Consider the following 16,978-nt stretch of genomic DNA (forward strand, 5'->3'; position numbering starts at 1 on the left):
GTTGCGACGTACACGCGCAGTGGCAGCGTTCAGCTGGCGGCGATGGTCGGCATGGGACCGGCGCCGATCAGCCTCATTTCGGCAGCGCGCACAGCGGGATCATCCATGCGCCGACGCGGAGAACATGGGCTACTACAGCAATGGGCAGTGGCTCCGACCTACTACTTTCCATCTGCAGCCTGCTATGCGTCGTTGGTGCAGGCAGAGGCTTTGAATTTTTGATGTGAATCATTCTGTAGCTACCTAAGCCTGATTTCGCGATGTATCTGTCACCAGACGCGTTGGTTGCGTGCGCTCGTAGACACTTTTAGAGCGTGTGGAGGTAGCTGTTAGTATTTCAGGTGATGCCGTCGACTCAGCGTATCAAGCTCATCCACAAATAAAGTACCAAATAGACAGAAGTGGACAGTCGCTTCGGGCCCAGCTTTTGCTGTTCGCAAGCCAGAGAATGGGTCGGAGCCACAGGGTTAGAAAAAAAAATGTTATGTAGCAAAAGCTATACACGGAAGTTTTCTAACAACTCGAAACAATGCAAAGTGATGTACACAACACTGCAATGCACGAAAAGTGTCGCTTGAAAGCGGCTACATTACAACAAAAGGTCTGCCAACAACAGTGTATAGTTATACTTTATAGGGGTTTAACGTCCCAAAGCGACTCAGGCTATGAGGGACGCCGTAGTGAAGAGCTCCAGAAATTTCCACCACCCGTGGTTCTTTAACGTGCACTGACATCGCACTGTACACGGGCCTCTAGAATTTTGCCTCCATCGTAATTCTACTGCCGCGGCAGCGGGTCAGCAGCCGAGCGCCATAACCACTGAACCACCGCGATGGCTCTTCTTAACTGTGCACTAATACACGACAAAGGGAAATACATAAAACACAGTCTGTCAACCGGGCTCTGCGTCAGTCCGAGGACCCATAGATTGGCTCTGGTCCATGGCTGGCTGGTTGGTCTGTGGCTGGTTCGTGGCTGGCTGTCAAAGACATTGATCCGGGAGTCTTGCGGGAGCACGTCATTGAAGCTACAGTACTCCGACGCCGGCTGACCAGCGGCGCTAAACCTCCTCCTTATATAGGGCGCGTCGCGTTTGTTCACAAATTCGCGCCAAAGCAGTAGCGCACATACACACAATATCAACACTACAGCCGCCCTCTCAACCTCTCGCCGATGCACGCGTCCCCATTGGTCAGGCGAAGAAACTTCGAGAAAGCTAGTCACTTCTTTCCACGGTGTAGGGTGGCGAGAAGATGCTCAACGAACTTTACGACGTCGATCAGCCTGATATCTTTGTCTTCTGTAGAAGTACAGAGGGGAGGGAAAACTGACAGTGTCATCTAGGTCCAAGACAGTGATGGAAAAAAAGTTGCTTCTGTCTGGGCGCCTGTTGCTTCTAGCCAAACAGGCTCCGCCGCACGCGAGCAAAGTGGAGAGGGCATCGCTGAACACACTCAACGTTACGCGCTCTCCCATGGCAATCACAGATCGTTTCTCCGATTTCGCAATCTTTCAATGACACACGCAAGCGAGGTTCCTTTGGTGTCGCGCCAGACTTCTGAATGTCGACCGATTTTTGCGACAGTATCCGAATCCAATGCGCGCACGCGCCCAGCGGGCGGCTAGCACTTCATTCAAGATGTAGGGAATAGCGCTAAACATGGTCACATGGCGATATGCGAAAAATAGAGCCTCTTTATTATCAGATTTGACGGACGGCAGGAGACTCCTTCATGACAACTTTGTATGCCGGCAGGCGACATATTAATGCAAGGATCGGAATCAAAAGCTCTAACTGAGGGGCAGGTTTTTAAGCCGAAGCAACTTTGCTGCGATTTCCTCGCGCCCCAAAAGGCGCTGAACAAAAGAGGGAGCAGTGGGCGGAAGTTTAAAATGTGCGCTACCGTGGCTGTCCGAACACATGAACTGGCTGGAGCTAACAAACTTTACCCTCTCCGCCACGCCAGGCCCGGGGGTGCCATCACGGAAGAGTTAATTGCAATAACGGAACAACTATAACAGCAAGCTTAAAACAAAAAACAGTTCTAAACCTGAATAACAGTTACATATTTAGGCTAAATTTGGTTACATTTCATGCATAAATCACGAGAAAAGTTTTATTTTCCGTATCTTCACTGGAGTATGTTCCCAAGCACTCTTCTAGTGGTCTTAATTGCATGTTTGCGAAAATGCTGCTCGAAATATTGGGATAAAGCTGCCTGCATGGCCATTTGCGCTCGCGAAATGAAAGCACCGAGTGCTGTTGTAGATAAAGTGTGTGACGCTTTCAAAGCATCGATGAAACGTGTCACGCGCGCTTGCCTGAGGGCGTGTCGTTGCGGTCGTTGCGCCGTTCGAACCCATGAAGGAAGCGATGCGCTTTATTCGGACCTACTTGCTGCCGTGCCAGACGGACCCGCTACGGCGTCTCAGCGTCATCAACATAGAAGCCATCTGATGCCGTTCGTTGAAGGAATACGTTCTTTGGAGCTGCAGCTTGTCTTTGATGTAGCGAAGACAATGACAACGTAAAAGGCGTCTACTGACCTCGTGGTTGAGGTCTGAGCTGATGTGCGTCACGTGGAGTGCATCAATACAGATGTCATAGACCTTGAGGCAATAGCTCTGTGTTGCGAAAAGCAATGAAAAAAAATATATGGCCGCATGGACTGTGAATAGTTTGTAGCTCTCTTCGTGAGTAAGACGTTACATACGGCGGTATAGTCTTGCGGATTTTTAATAATATCGCACGAGGGTTCATTGCACAGTGCAGTGGTGTCGAAGCGAAGCAGTGTGGAAATCGGGAAAGGCAAGGTGGCACTGAAATGGTTCCATTCGGTGACTCAAAACTGCTTTCGTCAGCCCCTTGGGCCGCTGCAAACGCGAGAACACATTCTGCGTTTGGCTGACAGCATTCATTGCCTAATTTATCTCGGCGTAGCCCAGATAGCTCACGCATGGCACGTGCGCCTTCGACAGAGCGCGGAGGCTCACGCCAATAAGCGCCTGAAGGTGGCGCGGAAAAGTACTAAGAGTACAACCCAAAACTGCTTGCTCTTCTCGCTAGGCAATGTGTTATGGCGCTGCAATCGGCACCGCAAACTTCAGCGCAAGTTCCCATGGCCGAGTTCTGATAGCGCTTATTCAGCTGTTTATCTGCTGTGCGCCTGTGGCTCTGGATGGTGAAAACGTGAAATGTTCCAAGCACGGCGTATGGATCCGGTTGCGGTTGCGGGTAGCATCTCGAAATCGCTTAACTAAATTAGTGCGTTCTTAAGGAGGGTATACTCTACAGATAGTGTTTCATGAGTAACGATTGCAACTGGCTTCTTAGGGTTGTTGTTTATCGCCAAAGTGTGCTCTTTTGGGATGTCACCCGCAATATATGCAGCGGATAGAACAATTGGTCGCAGGTTCTTGGGGCCCCGACGCATAACAGTCGATGGTGGGCTGGAGTTTCTTTGCACTAATTAGAACAGCCTAGCAGACGATGCTTACTCCAGCAAAAGGAATAGTTGTTTTGTTGCCTTAGTGACATGACTCATACCCACCACGGGGGATAGGCCAGGGTTCAGTGAGGAGAGCCAAAAGAAGAGGGTAAACTGGTGCCAAACTAATGGTTGTGCCTTGGGTAATAAGTTTTTCGGGCATGTCCTTGCCCTCGCATGTTCTCTCCTCTCTATCGTCCTCTGGCGCTTAATCGCCGGACTGCCGACGTACTCGCGATGTTATTTTAACATCAAGAAGGCTGCACTAAAAGCAAAAAACTCCACTTAGCCAAGCATAGGCGCTTAGCATTTCATGCAGATAAATGCGATAAACCGCTAAGCTTACTTCTACTAATTAAAAAAATTATTACTACAACAGCAAAAATATAAAACTTAAGAATATTTGGCGCGCAGTCACGGGGCCACGTACGAATTAGCGTCATGGTTGTGCGGGAGTAATTTAAGCAAAAGAAGAAGAAGAACCATAACAAGAGGCAAGGTTTGAACTACAAGATTCAACCCCTAATCTTACTGGAAAGGCGCGCTCTACGTCTCTGTCTTGGTCTGCCAAAATCAGTTTCAAACGGCCTGCCTTATCTGGAAGCCCGTATCCCTGATCTAAATTCCCGGTTTCAAATACTTACGGTGCGAACTATCCTCTGGTCGTTGGACCCGGTGACTTATATCAGTACTCCTGTTTCTTGTGTCTCAGCCGGCCTTATTCTTTTCTCATCATTGGCCACGGTATCAAACGCCATTGTCAAATTATGTTAACGCAGAACCTTTTAACACCGGTTGGTGTTGATCTCAGTTCTTTGCAGTGGGTTGATGACACGCCGGCAGCATTGTAATTCCATTTTGACCACATCTTCCCGTATCATGCGAAGCACATGGCCGCAAACATTTTAAATGGTCTTCTCTCAGATCACATAGAGGAATACACCCATCATACGGTGCTTTCTACCGATGCCTCCGTCAACTGCCAAAAAGCTGCAGTTGGCATCTTTTCGCGGGATTTGGCCTGGAGCTACTCGGTCCGCATCCCAGATTATATTCCTTTATTCTTAATTTTGGCTCTTGGAATGACCCTGCACAAAATTCCATGTGATGTGTCTCACGTTATTATCCTCGCTGATTGTCAGTTTTAGTCTCTCTTGAAACTTCACAAAAAAATTTTTGAGCCGTTTCCTGCGATATTTTGTCCCATGCACTTTGAAGGAGGTCCGTTTTGTCTGTGTCCCTGGACATCCAGGTATTCATTCAAATTAGGCGGCTGATTACTTAGCAAGGTCGGCTCTTGACGGGTCAGTGACACATCTTGTCCCTAAATGCAGTCTGCTGGCGATTTCAAGTTTGGAGCGGTTCCAACACATATAAGCCAGGTTACGTGATTCATTACTAATTATCACTGATTATCAGCACTTAGCATATAATTGGAACGTCCGTCCGTGTAAAACCAGGCTGTGCGAGGTATCAATGATGCTGTTGCGGTGCAGAATTCCCAGTTTGAATTTATATCTATGCTGGTGTAGTTCGACACCGACAAACTTATGTCATGCATGCGGGGAGGTTGAATCTGTAGACCATTTTATCCTCTACTGTCCAAAGTTTGCACTTCAGACAAAGATTTACCTGGAGGTCCCTCTCTCCAGGTTAGGTCTCCCGTTATATCTGCCAGTGTTATTATCGTTCGGTGCGAGCGCCAAAGGATATGCATCGGGTTCAATTTGTGGGATTCACTATGACTACATAATTGCAACTCGTAGGTTGATTTGCTAATTTTGTTTAAATTCTTCGAGCTCTTCTTTTTTTCACCAAAATGCTGTCTGTCATTTTACTTTAAATATTCTGTCGTTTTCATTGGTACATTGTTCAAAATTCACGCTTGGTGCTAAAATTTTGTCGTAATCTCCTATGGAAATTTTTTTGTTTATGCCACTACACCTTGGCCAATCCCCCCGCGTGGGTATGTGTCATATTTACTGAGGCAAAGAAGAAGAAGAAGAACAACAGGCATGGCTGAGAGCACGGAACCCAAGACGTGCATTGGCAATGCTTCGCCAGCGCTTCTCTTCGACGATGACCACAATCCAGGAGGCCCACCTGATGTGAATGACGGTCGGCCATCACCAGGATCTTGTGATTCACCCAGCCGGTTCGAAGGGGCAGAAACTGCCGGCTGGCTGTCTTGTAGTCCTGTCGCGCTCTCCGCGTTGTCTTCAATACCACGGGATGTGGTGAGTGGCATTATATTTTTTTGATGAACGTTGAAAATCAGTCACCAAAATTTTGCTCTGGATCTCAGTATCGCCTCTGCTGGCCCGTGACGAGGAGAATTAGTTTGGGCATTGGCTGATTGCTAATGTGGTCGCAAGCAGTGAACGTAATTTCGTGAACTACTTCTTGAAGAAATATTTTCAACAAAATGAATAGCCTGTGGTTGCACTCGGAATTGCGCTTATTTTTAGGGACAGGAACAGGCGCTTCATTGTACAAGCTGATAATTCCAGCAACAAAAGGGGCTGATATTTTGCGCCTTTTGGAGGTAACACTCGTTAGAAGCCCGGGCTCCGACATTCCGCGTGATGCGATGTGCCCTGTTCACTGTTTCTAGGTGGCTCTCACTCTGCTGTAGTGATATTCCTCTGAGGTGCAGCCAAAAGCGGCATGAGTCGTATTTCGCATTTACCAAAAAATGTCAAGCGAAACGTACCTAGAAAAGGCTCAGCTGGTGTGGCAGCTGGAAACAAGGCACGAAAGAAGTTGGTGATGAAAACATAGGTTCCTTCGTAATACACCAATTTTTAATGAAGTGTGACGGTTTGAAATGAATTTACAAAGAAAGCTTTTTATGGAAGAGTGCGTGTACTAGATTAAGACTTATTGCTCCTCTGAAAATATATTTGCACATAATTTCACTCTAGACCAGGTAATAAAAATCTGCTTCTAGTGAAAACAAAGAAAAGAAAAATTGTTGGTGCGTGTTCACTGCGCTAAATATATGGGGTTTAAAGGTGTTAAAGTGTGTGCAAAATTTTTTGAACAGAAGTGCCCTGTATTTTCTTGCTGAGCAGCGACTAGAGTAACGTTAGCCGAGAGTTCGATTACGCGAAGCATGCTATTCGGTCATATTCTTGATTTGAACAATGTATGACAAGGACCTCGCCTGCATTGAACTTCGTTGAGCCTATGTATAGTAGCATTTGAGAGGAACACTGGTAACGCCTCCGAGAAAAAAATTTAAGTGACATTTGGAAACACAATTATGAGCCCGTATTTGTGATGTTCTCTGCAGTTGTTGTTACACTTGCAAGTGTTTTATGTCCAGTATAACGGGGACCGTAGGTTCTACCCTTTCCTTCAAACTAAAGCATAACAAAGGTCCTGGAGCTGGTATACAAAACTGCTTTAGTGATGCGTGTTTTCTTCCAGAGTGGAAGCACGCAATGGTGGTTATGATACCAAAGCCAGGCAAAAAGCTATCGATCGAAAACCTCAGACCCATTTCCTTAACATCATGTCTAGGTAAGCTCTACGAGAGGATAATCACCAAAAGGATTAAAACGCATCTGGAAGGAGGAAGGTTATACCCGGATAGCATGTACGGTTTTAGAGCGGACCTGTCCACCCAAAACATCCTAATACAGCTTAAGGAGGAGGTTCTAGCCACTATGCCAAAAGCAGGGGAAAACGTGGTCATGGCCCTCGATATAAAGGGGGCCTTCGACGTCAGCCATAACGCCATAATGGAGGGAATCAATAACACCAACTGCGGAAGAAGAGTCCATAATTATGTCAGGGCCTTCTTAAGCGATAGAACTGCGACAGTCGGGCTTGGAGACCTTAGAAGCGACCCTTTCGGCACACCATGCATGGGCACTCCCCAGGGATCGGTCATCTCACCGATATTATTCAACGTTGCGATGATCGGGCTTGCGCGGCAACTCGAGAGGATACCAGGGATAAAACACGCGATTTATGCCGACGATGTCACGGTATGGGTCACCCAGGGCTCTCTGGGGGAGAAGGAGGACAGACTACAGGAAGCAGCCGCGTGCGTGGAGAAGTACCCCAGAGAAAGAGGCCTCAGATGCTCAACCGAGAAATCGGAGCTGCTGAGAGTCGGAAGACATCCCACTAAAGCGGAGCTGTAAGTCTACCTGGAAAGGCAGAGGATCCCAGAGAAAGACAGGATAAGGGTGCTAGGTATGTGGCTGCAAAGAAGCAGGAAATGCAGCCACACCATCAGCCTAATGAGTAAAGCAGCTGAGCAGGTAGGAAGAATGATCAGCAGAGTCTCGCATAGGCGGTACGGCATGAAAGAGGAAGACACGCTCAGACTCGTGAGCAGCCTGATAGTCAGCCGAGTCACCTATTCACTGCCCTACCAGATACCAACCAAAGCCGACATGGAACAGATAGATGTAATATTTAGGAAGGCATATAAGACCGCCCTGCATCTACCTAGGAACACACCGAACGAGAAACTACTCCAGCTAGGGATTAGTAACACCTTGCAAGAGCTGAGGGAGGCCCAAATCAGGGCACAGTATACGAGACTCTGAGGCACGCCAACAGGCCGAGAACTGCTGAAAAGAATAGGGGTGGAAACACAAGGGCGCCTTGACAGGTACAGGGACGTTCCGGATGGAATTAGAAAAGCTATTCGGGTCGCACCCCTGCCTAGGAACATGGATCCGAACCTGCACGAAGGAAGACGGAAAGCAAGAGCCGAGTATATCGAGCGAGGCTTAGCCTATCTGGAAAACACGGTCTTCGCGGACGCGGCGCTGTACCTGATGGATAGGAAGCGCACGGCCGCGGCTGTAGTAGTCGACCACCAGGGAGAACTGATCACCTGTGCAGCGGCAGAGGCTGCGGACGCAACAGAAGCCGAGGAGGTTGCCATAGCTCTAGCGGTCGCTTGCGGCTCCCAGGGAAACAAATCTCTAAACATACTTACAGACTCGAAAGAGGCATGTAGGAACTACACTAGGGGAAGGATAGGCGCCGCAGCCATGAACATACTCAGAAAAGCGCGCGTCTCGGACACAAAACACATACACAGCCTGGTTTGGATATCCGGACATGCAGGTATTCAGGGAAATGAAAGAGCGGACGGCCATGCTCGAGCGATAAGTTTCCGAGCGGGATTACCGGACGACTTTTGCACCCGAGCCTGCGACGGGGGGTATGCAGAGCACCTGGCCCTATACAGGGGCTTAAGGTATAAATATCCTCCGCCACACAAGGCACTAACAAAGGAAGAGGCTACCGGGTGGCGCAGACTGCAGACGGGTATTTTTCCAAATTTACACATACTAAACAAGATGTTTCCGACACAATACAGAGCCACATGCCCGTGGTGCGGGGCGGTACCAACGTTGTATCACATCACATGGGAGTGTGAGCGAAACATAAAATTCCACCAACACAAACACACAAGTGCGGAGCAATGGGAGAGCCGGATCGTCAGCAGCGAGCTGACGGTCCAAAGGACCCTGGTGCAGCATGCTTACGAGGCAGCGCGGCTCAGCCGAGCCCTGGAATGAGGGCCCGACCTTGCGAAGACGGGATCCGGGATCGCCTGATATGAAGACGACGCGGATCCTGCTGCCGCTGAACTACGCAAATGTTCAATAAAAGTTTTTCACTCATTCACTCCAGTGATGCTCCACTCTTCTACCTTGGGGAAAGTACAACAGAATGATCGTGATGATAGAGTGACAGTTTTAGCAAAACAGAAATAACAATGAAAAAAACTTAATATTAGTAATAATAGTACGGCAGTCAGAAAACCGGTGTTGCCGTTGCTGTAGGCAGAGTTCGTTATTCTAGTTGTTATGAAACCACAAATAGAAATGCAGGCTGGGCATCGGCCATTTCATTGGGGATATTTTACTGTGTAGGTGGCTGTGATCAGGATAATCCCCAATTACTGGTTGCTTTAGTTTATTATTCCACTATAGAAAGTCGCGAGCCTTGGTAATTTGTTGATTGGGCTTCAAAAATGGCGTGCTGGTCGACTGAGCTCGGAGCATTGTAGGAATTTTACCTATTTATTGACATTGGTAAAGCGTAGTGTTCCACAACTCTCATCACCAATCACCTCTGGCTTTACTGACTTCGACACACCGTGTAGTGGCGCTTGGCATTCAGCAAAAATGCCTACATGGGAGCCATGAGTGCGCTGTGCTGCACAAGCACGACTAAACCACAGCTAGAAAATTCACTGTTCTCCTCCATTAATTTTTTTTTGTACCACAGTAGTACCGGTAAAACACTTTCGGCCTTGAAACTGACACTGCTATTCCTGACGGTGATATTGCTGCATGTGGCTAGAAATACTGCTGTCAATACTTTAAGGACAAAACACGGGTGCAACTAAAAATAGTCCAACGTTCTTTATCAGAACCTAATACAATGCTTTCCCTAGCCACATTTCTGTCACCCACACTTGAACGTAAAAAGGTAAACTGCACTGATTGGGTCAATACTTTTTGTGGTTGTGAGGTAGTCAGTGCCTATCATTTATGCACTCACTATATCTGGTGCTAAAGAGTTACTGCAAATACCTAAACTAGTCTTTCTTTGGTGTCTGCAAACGATTCGCAGGAGGTGAACGTTAACGGTCCCGGAGCAATCTCGCGCAACACCAGGGAGCGAAGAAAACTCGCCGCTGTATCCCTCCTCGCTTTAGGCCTGGTGGCCCTCTTCGCACTCGTCGCCTTTCTCTTGCCATCGCCTGGAAGCGGCCACCTGGCGAGTAGCTGGTGCGAATCCAGCGACTGCCACCGCCACGCCTTCCTGCTTACGCACGGCCTCAACCGTAGCATCGACCCGTGCCGCGACTTCGAAGCGTACGCCTGTTCAACCTGGGAACCCGACACCCGCCTTCCATCTGCTTCCGGCACAGCATTAGACGATCTTAGCATAGCTTGGATGGACGGGTTGGAGGAGCTGCTCGAGAAAGGTGTCGCACAGATGCCGGCGGTGAGGAAGCCCTTGGCATTGCTCAGAGCATGCACCGGTAACAATCGAGCAAGCGAGTCAGACAAAGTACACTTCATGGAGTTCCTCAAAGGACTGAAGCTGTCCTGGCCGGAGCCACCAGCGAGCAACGTTACTGCGCCCAGCGTACTTGTCAGCCTAGCCTTGCACTGGGACATATCTCTGTGGCTCCGTGTTCGATCGGTGGAGCATCCGTACGCTGCTGGAGCCAGCCGCATCGTGCTCCTACCAGGCCGCAGTAGCGACATACGGCTGTTTGCCGCGAACCATGCACACGTCATGGCGAGCGGCAGTTACGCAAGGTACTTTTCTCCGGACGGAGTTATTAACTGAGAGAAGTAAAAGTCTGAGAAATACGTTTACCGGAAACAACCATCTTTCAAGTGTCAGCTGCAGAACAAAATATGTTGTTCCAAAAGAACTGAAATGTGAATAGTATTTGGAGATTTAGTCATTTATGAGAGCTGTTTCATGTTTGATTTCAAAAAATTTTTGACTTTAAGAAAATTGTGCTTCGTCGCCGAAACTTCAAAGAGCGCTCAAATGAACAATTTTTTCGAAAACTTTGCTTCCTAGAGATTTCATTCACACAATCGTCAATTTTTTCTTCATGAGAATGGCGGTGATAGCATTTGGGGACCTGGGGCATTTAGCGTGGAGTGACCCAACTGGGAGTGTACATACAACTAGAAAGTAGCCATTCTATGGCAAAACCTCGAATGTTCCTACCTGTTGTATGCAACACGTAAGAAGAAAAGAACTGCCACGCTTTCTCTCTTCGGCAGTTTGGGCAAAAGTCACGGCGAAAGTAATAACATGGCTTCTAGCTCTCTTGGAGCACATGTGCCAGGATCGAGATGACTGAGCCCCACATTGACTTTATCAGCACACAGGGCCGAACTTCCACTTGCCTGGCTACAGATATAGTGAACATGCGTTTTAGGTCGCGAAATTCTTCTAGAACTCCTATAACTCATTCGACCAGCGCAAAAACTTAGCTCTTTTGGCCAGTTTCAGTTGCATGTGCCATGGTACACATTGGTAGTATAGTTAACTGTTGGCAGAGTAATCCAAAGGTTTGGTTTATAAGAGCTTAACATCCAAAAGCAACTCAGACTATGAGGGATGCCGTAGTGAAGTGCTCCGGAAATTTTGACCAACTGGGGTTCTTTAAAGCACTGACAAAGCACAGTACACTGACCTCTAGCATTTCGCCTCCATCGAAATTCGACCGCCGCGGCAGGAATCGAACCCGCGTCTTCCAGGTCAGGAGCCGAGCGCCATAACTACCGAACCACCACGGCGGCTTAGAATAATCCGAAGACTAATTCCACTAGTAGCTCGTAGAAACCTCTATTCAAATTAACTCAGTATAGTTAAGTAGAAACAACCACGAAATCTTATAACACATTTCTATATTTACATTTAAAGAAAGGGCATTGACTCGAAAGCAATTTCTTCAGGCGGGTCACGTTTTCTCAATAATGGATGTCTCATCTGCTCACAGCTGTGTTGTTGTAGACAAGTCGCTATGCAGTCGAAATAAGTTTTATAAGCAAAAACAGTACTGTATAGAACCTGCGTAGCAGCAATTTATTTGTTGCAGAAAAACTATCACTGCATTTATTTTCAGCACGAGTACCCATTGCTAATCTATGTTTAATGCTCCTTACTACTCGGTGACCTGCTCCTGTCTGAAGTACAGGCTAACTATTGGGCGAAAGTAGTCATACGATCTTCAGAGGCGAGCAAAAATCTTGCTTTTGCATTTGGCATCTTGCTTTTGCATCTGCATTGTGCATCGCTCGTTGCCGTATCAACTGTGACACCGAGCGGTAGGAATTTGGCCCAGACCAACCTTGAAGTTTGACCTTGAAGATTTGGACCAAAATCGGTGTCCAACCATAATTCAGCATGCCCGACACAATAGCGACTTCAAAATTTGGCCCAGCCTATTGCCAAAATTTGGCCCGTTTAATCCTCGAAATTTATATTTTGAAAACTTATATTTTGGCAGAAAAACTTTCACTGCATTGACTTTCAACGTGAATGCCATTTGCTAATCTGTGCTTAACGCTCCTTACTACTCCGTGACCTTTCCTGTTTTAAGTGCAGACTAACTATTGCACGCAGGTACTGGAGCCTGATGTACACATTCTTTCTTGGCCGCCAACCGGGCTCTGAATTTGAAGCAAACATCAAGAGGAGCGCTGAAGTGCAGGGTGATTCTGTAGCCATGCTTCTTGAGGCGGCCAGGGTTAAACCACACTCAGCCGTGCTTCTCTACCGCCCTTCAGAAGTAGACGAGCACGTGTCTGGAGAGGAGTTTCGTGATTGGCTTGCAGCCCTTCGGGAACACCTCGACCAACCACTGTTGCTTGAAGACGACATCCTCGTTGCGAACAGCTGGCTGATGCGTGTCGTCCAGAGATTTCGGACTAGGTATGGCGATGCAGACGCCGTGCTGCACTTGTCTTGGCAGTTTGTGCAGATGTACGCCCTCATGTTCGACAAAGAACTTCTTGAAGACGTCTTCGGCGACGGCAAAAAGCGCGCAGAATATCAGCTATCCATGCTGTGCGCTAAGGAGGTGGAGGCAGTGTACAGCCCCCTGATAGCTTCGCTCTACGCACGGGACCGGCTGACATCACTGGGTCGGGCGCAGGCGGGCTCCATTCTTCAGACATTGAAGCAGGAAGTCGTGGACAGTGTGAGCGGCGTCGCCTGGCTCGACTCAGACGCTAAACAGCTGTTGGTCCATCAGCTGGAATCCGTGACGGTGCGGCTTTGGCCACCCAGCATGTTTGATAAAGCCAATGCGGTGGAAGAACTTTACGGGCTTTGTCCGGAAAACGATGATAGCTTCGTCGTCTTCTGGATCAAAGCGCGGCATTGTCTGCGTGCGATTTTTATGAAGCGACATCGATACTACGCCGAAAGCTTACTTCCCAGCTGGACACCGTTGCTCACGGACTACGTATCTTCTCTCAACACCCTAGACATCGCTATGGCGGCACTGACGGCTCCACTTTACTACAACCGTGGAACACTGGGCATGATATATGGTGGTCTCGGCTTCCTGTTGGCTGTGGCACTAATGGGTGTACTTCGGGAGCCGCCACAGTATATGCATCCGAACGGAAGTTTATCCAAGTCGGGATCGTGGATATCTGAGCAGTCCATGGAAGCCCTCAAGCAAAAGCAACGCTGCTCTGATCAAGCCCAGTCAGCAAAGTCGTTCCGTGGCATCGAGATTGGGGCTATGGAGGTCGCTTACTACGCATTTCTCGACCGTGTGATCAAAAGTTTTCAGTCAAACTTAACGAGCGAGCTGACCGACGAGAAAGTCTTCTTCATGACTTTCTGCCGGAACGTTTGCGCCAAAAAACAAGTGGGAAGAATATTGTGGCGAATGGCAGGCTGTAATGAACTTGTGGCAAATTTGCGAGGGTTTTCGGACGCATTCGGCTGCAGTGAACAATCGCCTATGAAAGCGAAAGATAAGTGCACGTTTTTTGAAAATGATCATAGACGCATTTGGACGTAAGGGTTGACTAGCTAGCAATAATATTTCTACACGTATGCATAATTTTTATTTTTGGCCTCAGATAACCAGTTTTATATGTATATGTAAAGTCAACTCTTATTAATCTGGACCGAAACTGTTGACATGCCCAGTGCATTTGGTGTATTAAGGCTGCGGTATATAAGACGCACGTCGAGTGCAAAGTATTCCGTCTCATTCCTTGCTCATTCTTTCTTAAATTCGAGCACAACGCCGAGTACAACTCACTTTTTCATGAGAAATTATGTACGAACCGCGTGTCGTTGCCTGGCTCTATAGAGGTATCCTGAGGATTCGGATACAATAAAACTGAATAGGGTGAGTATTTATTGCGAGGGGATTATATTCTGACAACTATCAGCTAGTAGAGCAGGGAATTAAGGGCGTAAATTATTCTGCTATCTCTTGAACTAGGCTCCTAAATGTGATACAGGTTGCTCTTGAACACAGTGCCACTGTGACGCAGTACTGGAATGTCTTGAACCAAAATTATCTTCAGTAGGAGGAGTTGGAATATTCGTTTCCATTCCGTCAGTACAACAGTTCTCGTACAGACTAATTAAATACGAAAGTTTCAATTTTGCGTTGGTAGAAAAAATATTTGTTTATAAAAACGCTAAGACGCCCGTGTGCTGTGCGATGTCAGTGCACGTTAAAGATCCCCAGGTGGTCGATATTATTCCGGAGCCCTCCACTACGGCACCTATTCTTCCTTTCTTCTTTCACTCCCTCCTTTATTCCTTCCCTCACGGCGCGGTTCAGGTGTCCAACGGTATATGAGACAGATACTGCGCCATTTCCTTCCCCCCCCAAAAAAACCAATTATTATTATTATTATATATTGGATGCACTGAATTGCTGCTGCAAAATACTTTAGGGCAGGGTTAGAACATACAAATGTCAGCCGCTTTATTAAGCGAGTGCACACATAGCTCAGGAATTTTTTTCGTGCAGATTGTCGCTTTACGGAAAATACAGTTTTTTAAGAACGCATTTTTACTCGATGCCTTCTGTAATTGATGCATCATTGCTCCATCGCCGATGGCAGCGATGCTTGAACGTGCGTGCCGTCAGGTTGGTTTCTTCACCAGGCAGCACAGCACATAGATAACGTGAGCAGCAGTGCTGAAAATAACTCCGATAAAACAGCCCTTGATAGGCTAAAACAATTTAACGGTTGATCCTGAAGATAATTGCTAGAAGAACTTTAGAGAAGCGGAGGTCTATCGTGTTCATCGAGAGCGTGTTTAGAGAAATTCTGCATTAAAAAATTTGCCCAAACGTAGAGGACATGCCTACCGATTTTTTGCCCCGCATATTTCAATTTTATAACAAGCCCAGAGGCCGTAAGGTCATCGACACTGGACTGTTTTTGGAGAGGTGCAGGATGCTTTCGTCGATTATACTCTTAAGCATGGTCGTGGCTTCCGGTAGATAGACGAGTCTTCATGGCGAAATCTGGATTGTCTCCCGCAAAGCGGTGTTGTAGAGAAATGTGACGTACGGGAAGATAAGATTTTTACCGTTGTGTTCGGCGTCGAAGCTGAAAACGCTCCGGGCCTCGCAAAATTTGATCGATTAGTGGTGTTAATTGATTTCGTACGTATGTAATGCCAAATAAAGCACACATACTAGAAATAGAGTGCCTTACCCTCTTTGTCATTAAGAGCATAACGCTAGCATTTGTTGTCTCCTGGTGCCCACCGCCTTTTTGAAAGAAAAAGCTAAAGCTACAGGTACAATGCCTTACGAACCGATGAGCATGAACATGCTTTGCTCCTTCTCAACTCTAACATCCGGGAAAAAGTAGATAATAGGGTCAAGTGACTATTTACCCTCTGTGCCGAAGAAAAAGCACTGCCGAAAGGTATTGGAGCTTAATTTGCGAAAATATACGCGAATTGCATCTTCCTTAGAGAAGGAAGCGTTATAAACTTCTCGATTGAAAAATGATAGCCTCAGGCGCTTGTGCGCCATAACGAGGAGGCTGCGCATCCTGCCCCACCGTGCTCATCATTGGCATGATTTTAGTTGTTCATTGGAAAAAAGACAAAACAAAATATTGTTGGCTCGCGCGCTCCTCGGACAGTGGAAGTGCATACGCGGCCGAGCACAAGCAAGATAGTAGGAACTACATTAATGCAATCGACCGGAGGACATCCTTGTGTCCAACTTCCTTTCAACACGAGCTTGGCTAGCACACACTCTGACACGCAGATACACTCCTGCAATAGCCATACGGAGTTTATCCGTAGGCTTACCAACTGCAGATGACGTAAACAGCAATTTCTATGTATTTTATAAAGTTAAGGCAGGCTTTCTCGTTGAGGCTTCATTAATGCAAGAAAGAAAATGAATACAGTAAATTCTCAGCCTCTCTTATCGGAGAAATAGGCTATGCGTTTCCTTTGGGAAGCACCTTACTGTACTGAAAAGCCACTTTGGAGTACCTTCGGACAGTGTCTTGAAGTATACAGGGCGGTCCGCTCATGCAGTCTACACATGAATGTGCTCTTGCGTTCCTTGCGTACCCTTGCGTTCGACATAACCGTGCACTGAACCTATTTGACGCAGGCGCAGAAGGACCTGGACGTGATGCTTCGCGTCGTTTGCGAATTCACTTTTATGCGCGACCGTGACTGACGCCCTGGCGCTCCGAAGAGCGCGGCCACGCGCTCGCGTGTTCGCCATAAGAGTTCATCACCCTGTACGAAGCCATATTAGTAATTTCCTCACGTAGTCAGCAGTTAGTGCTTTGACTTTTTACTTCTCTTTTATTTTCGTTAGTAACAGTGGGATACGCCTCATGATGCGTCGCATTGCTGTGAAACGTATGTGCGGGTGGGCTCCACATGATTTGTCGAAGGTATGCATCCTGATGGTCTAAACTTTTATTCCTTATAACCCGCAAATA

At 47.4% G+C, this 16,978-nt stretch overlaps 1 protein-coding gene across 1 annotated transcript; it reads left to right on the forward strand.

Moving 5' to 3' along the window:
* The first annotated feature begins 5,503 nt into the window (after nt 1-5,503).
* Nucleotides 5,504-16,707, forward strand: LOC144097799 (endothelin-converting enzyme 1-like). Its single transcript, XM_077630429.1, has 4 exons — nt 5,504-5,725; nt 10,104-10,801; nt 12,633-13,872; nt 16,639-16,707. Exons 1-4 carry the CDS (start codon nt 5,504-5,506, stop codon nt 16,705-16,707), a joined length of 2,229 nt encoding a protein of 742 aa, XP_077486555.1.
* The last annotated feature ends 271 nt before the right edge of the window (nt 16,708-16,978 follow it).

The sequence above is a fragment of the Amblyomma americanum genome, chromosome 7 (genome assembly GCF_052857255.1).
Source record: "Amblyomma americanum isolate KBUSLIRL-KWMA chromosome 7, ASM5285725v1, whole genome shotgun sequence".
NCBI lineage: Eukaryota > Metazoa > Arthropoda > Arachnida > Ixodida > Ixodidae > Amblyomma > Amblyomma americanum.

Bases quoted from the DNA above. Each gene is read 5' to 3' on its own strand.
- LOC144097799 (XM_077630429.1), top strand. From the start codon at position 5,504: ATGGCTGAGAGCACGGAACCCAAGACGTGCATTGGCAATGCTTCGCCA. The intron at 5,726-10,103 runs GTGAGTGGCATT...AACGATTCGCAG, and splicing joins CTTCAATACCACGGGATGTG to GAGGTGAACGTTAACGGTCC. The intron at 10,802-12,632 runs GTACTTTTCTCC...TATTGCACGCAG, and splicing joins GCGAGCGGCAGTTACGCAAG to GTACTGGAGCCTGATGTACA.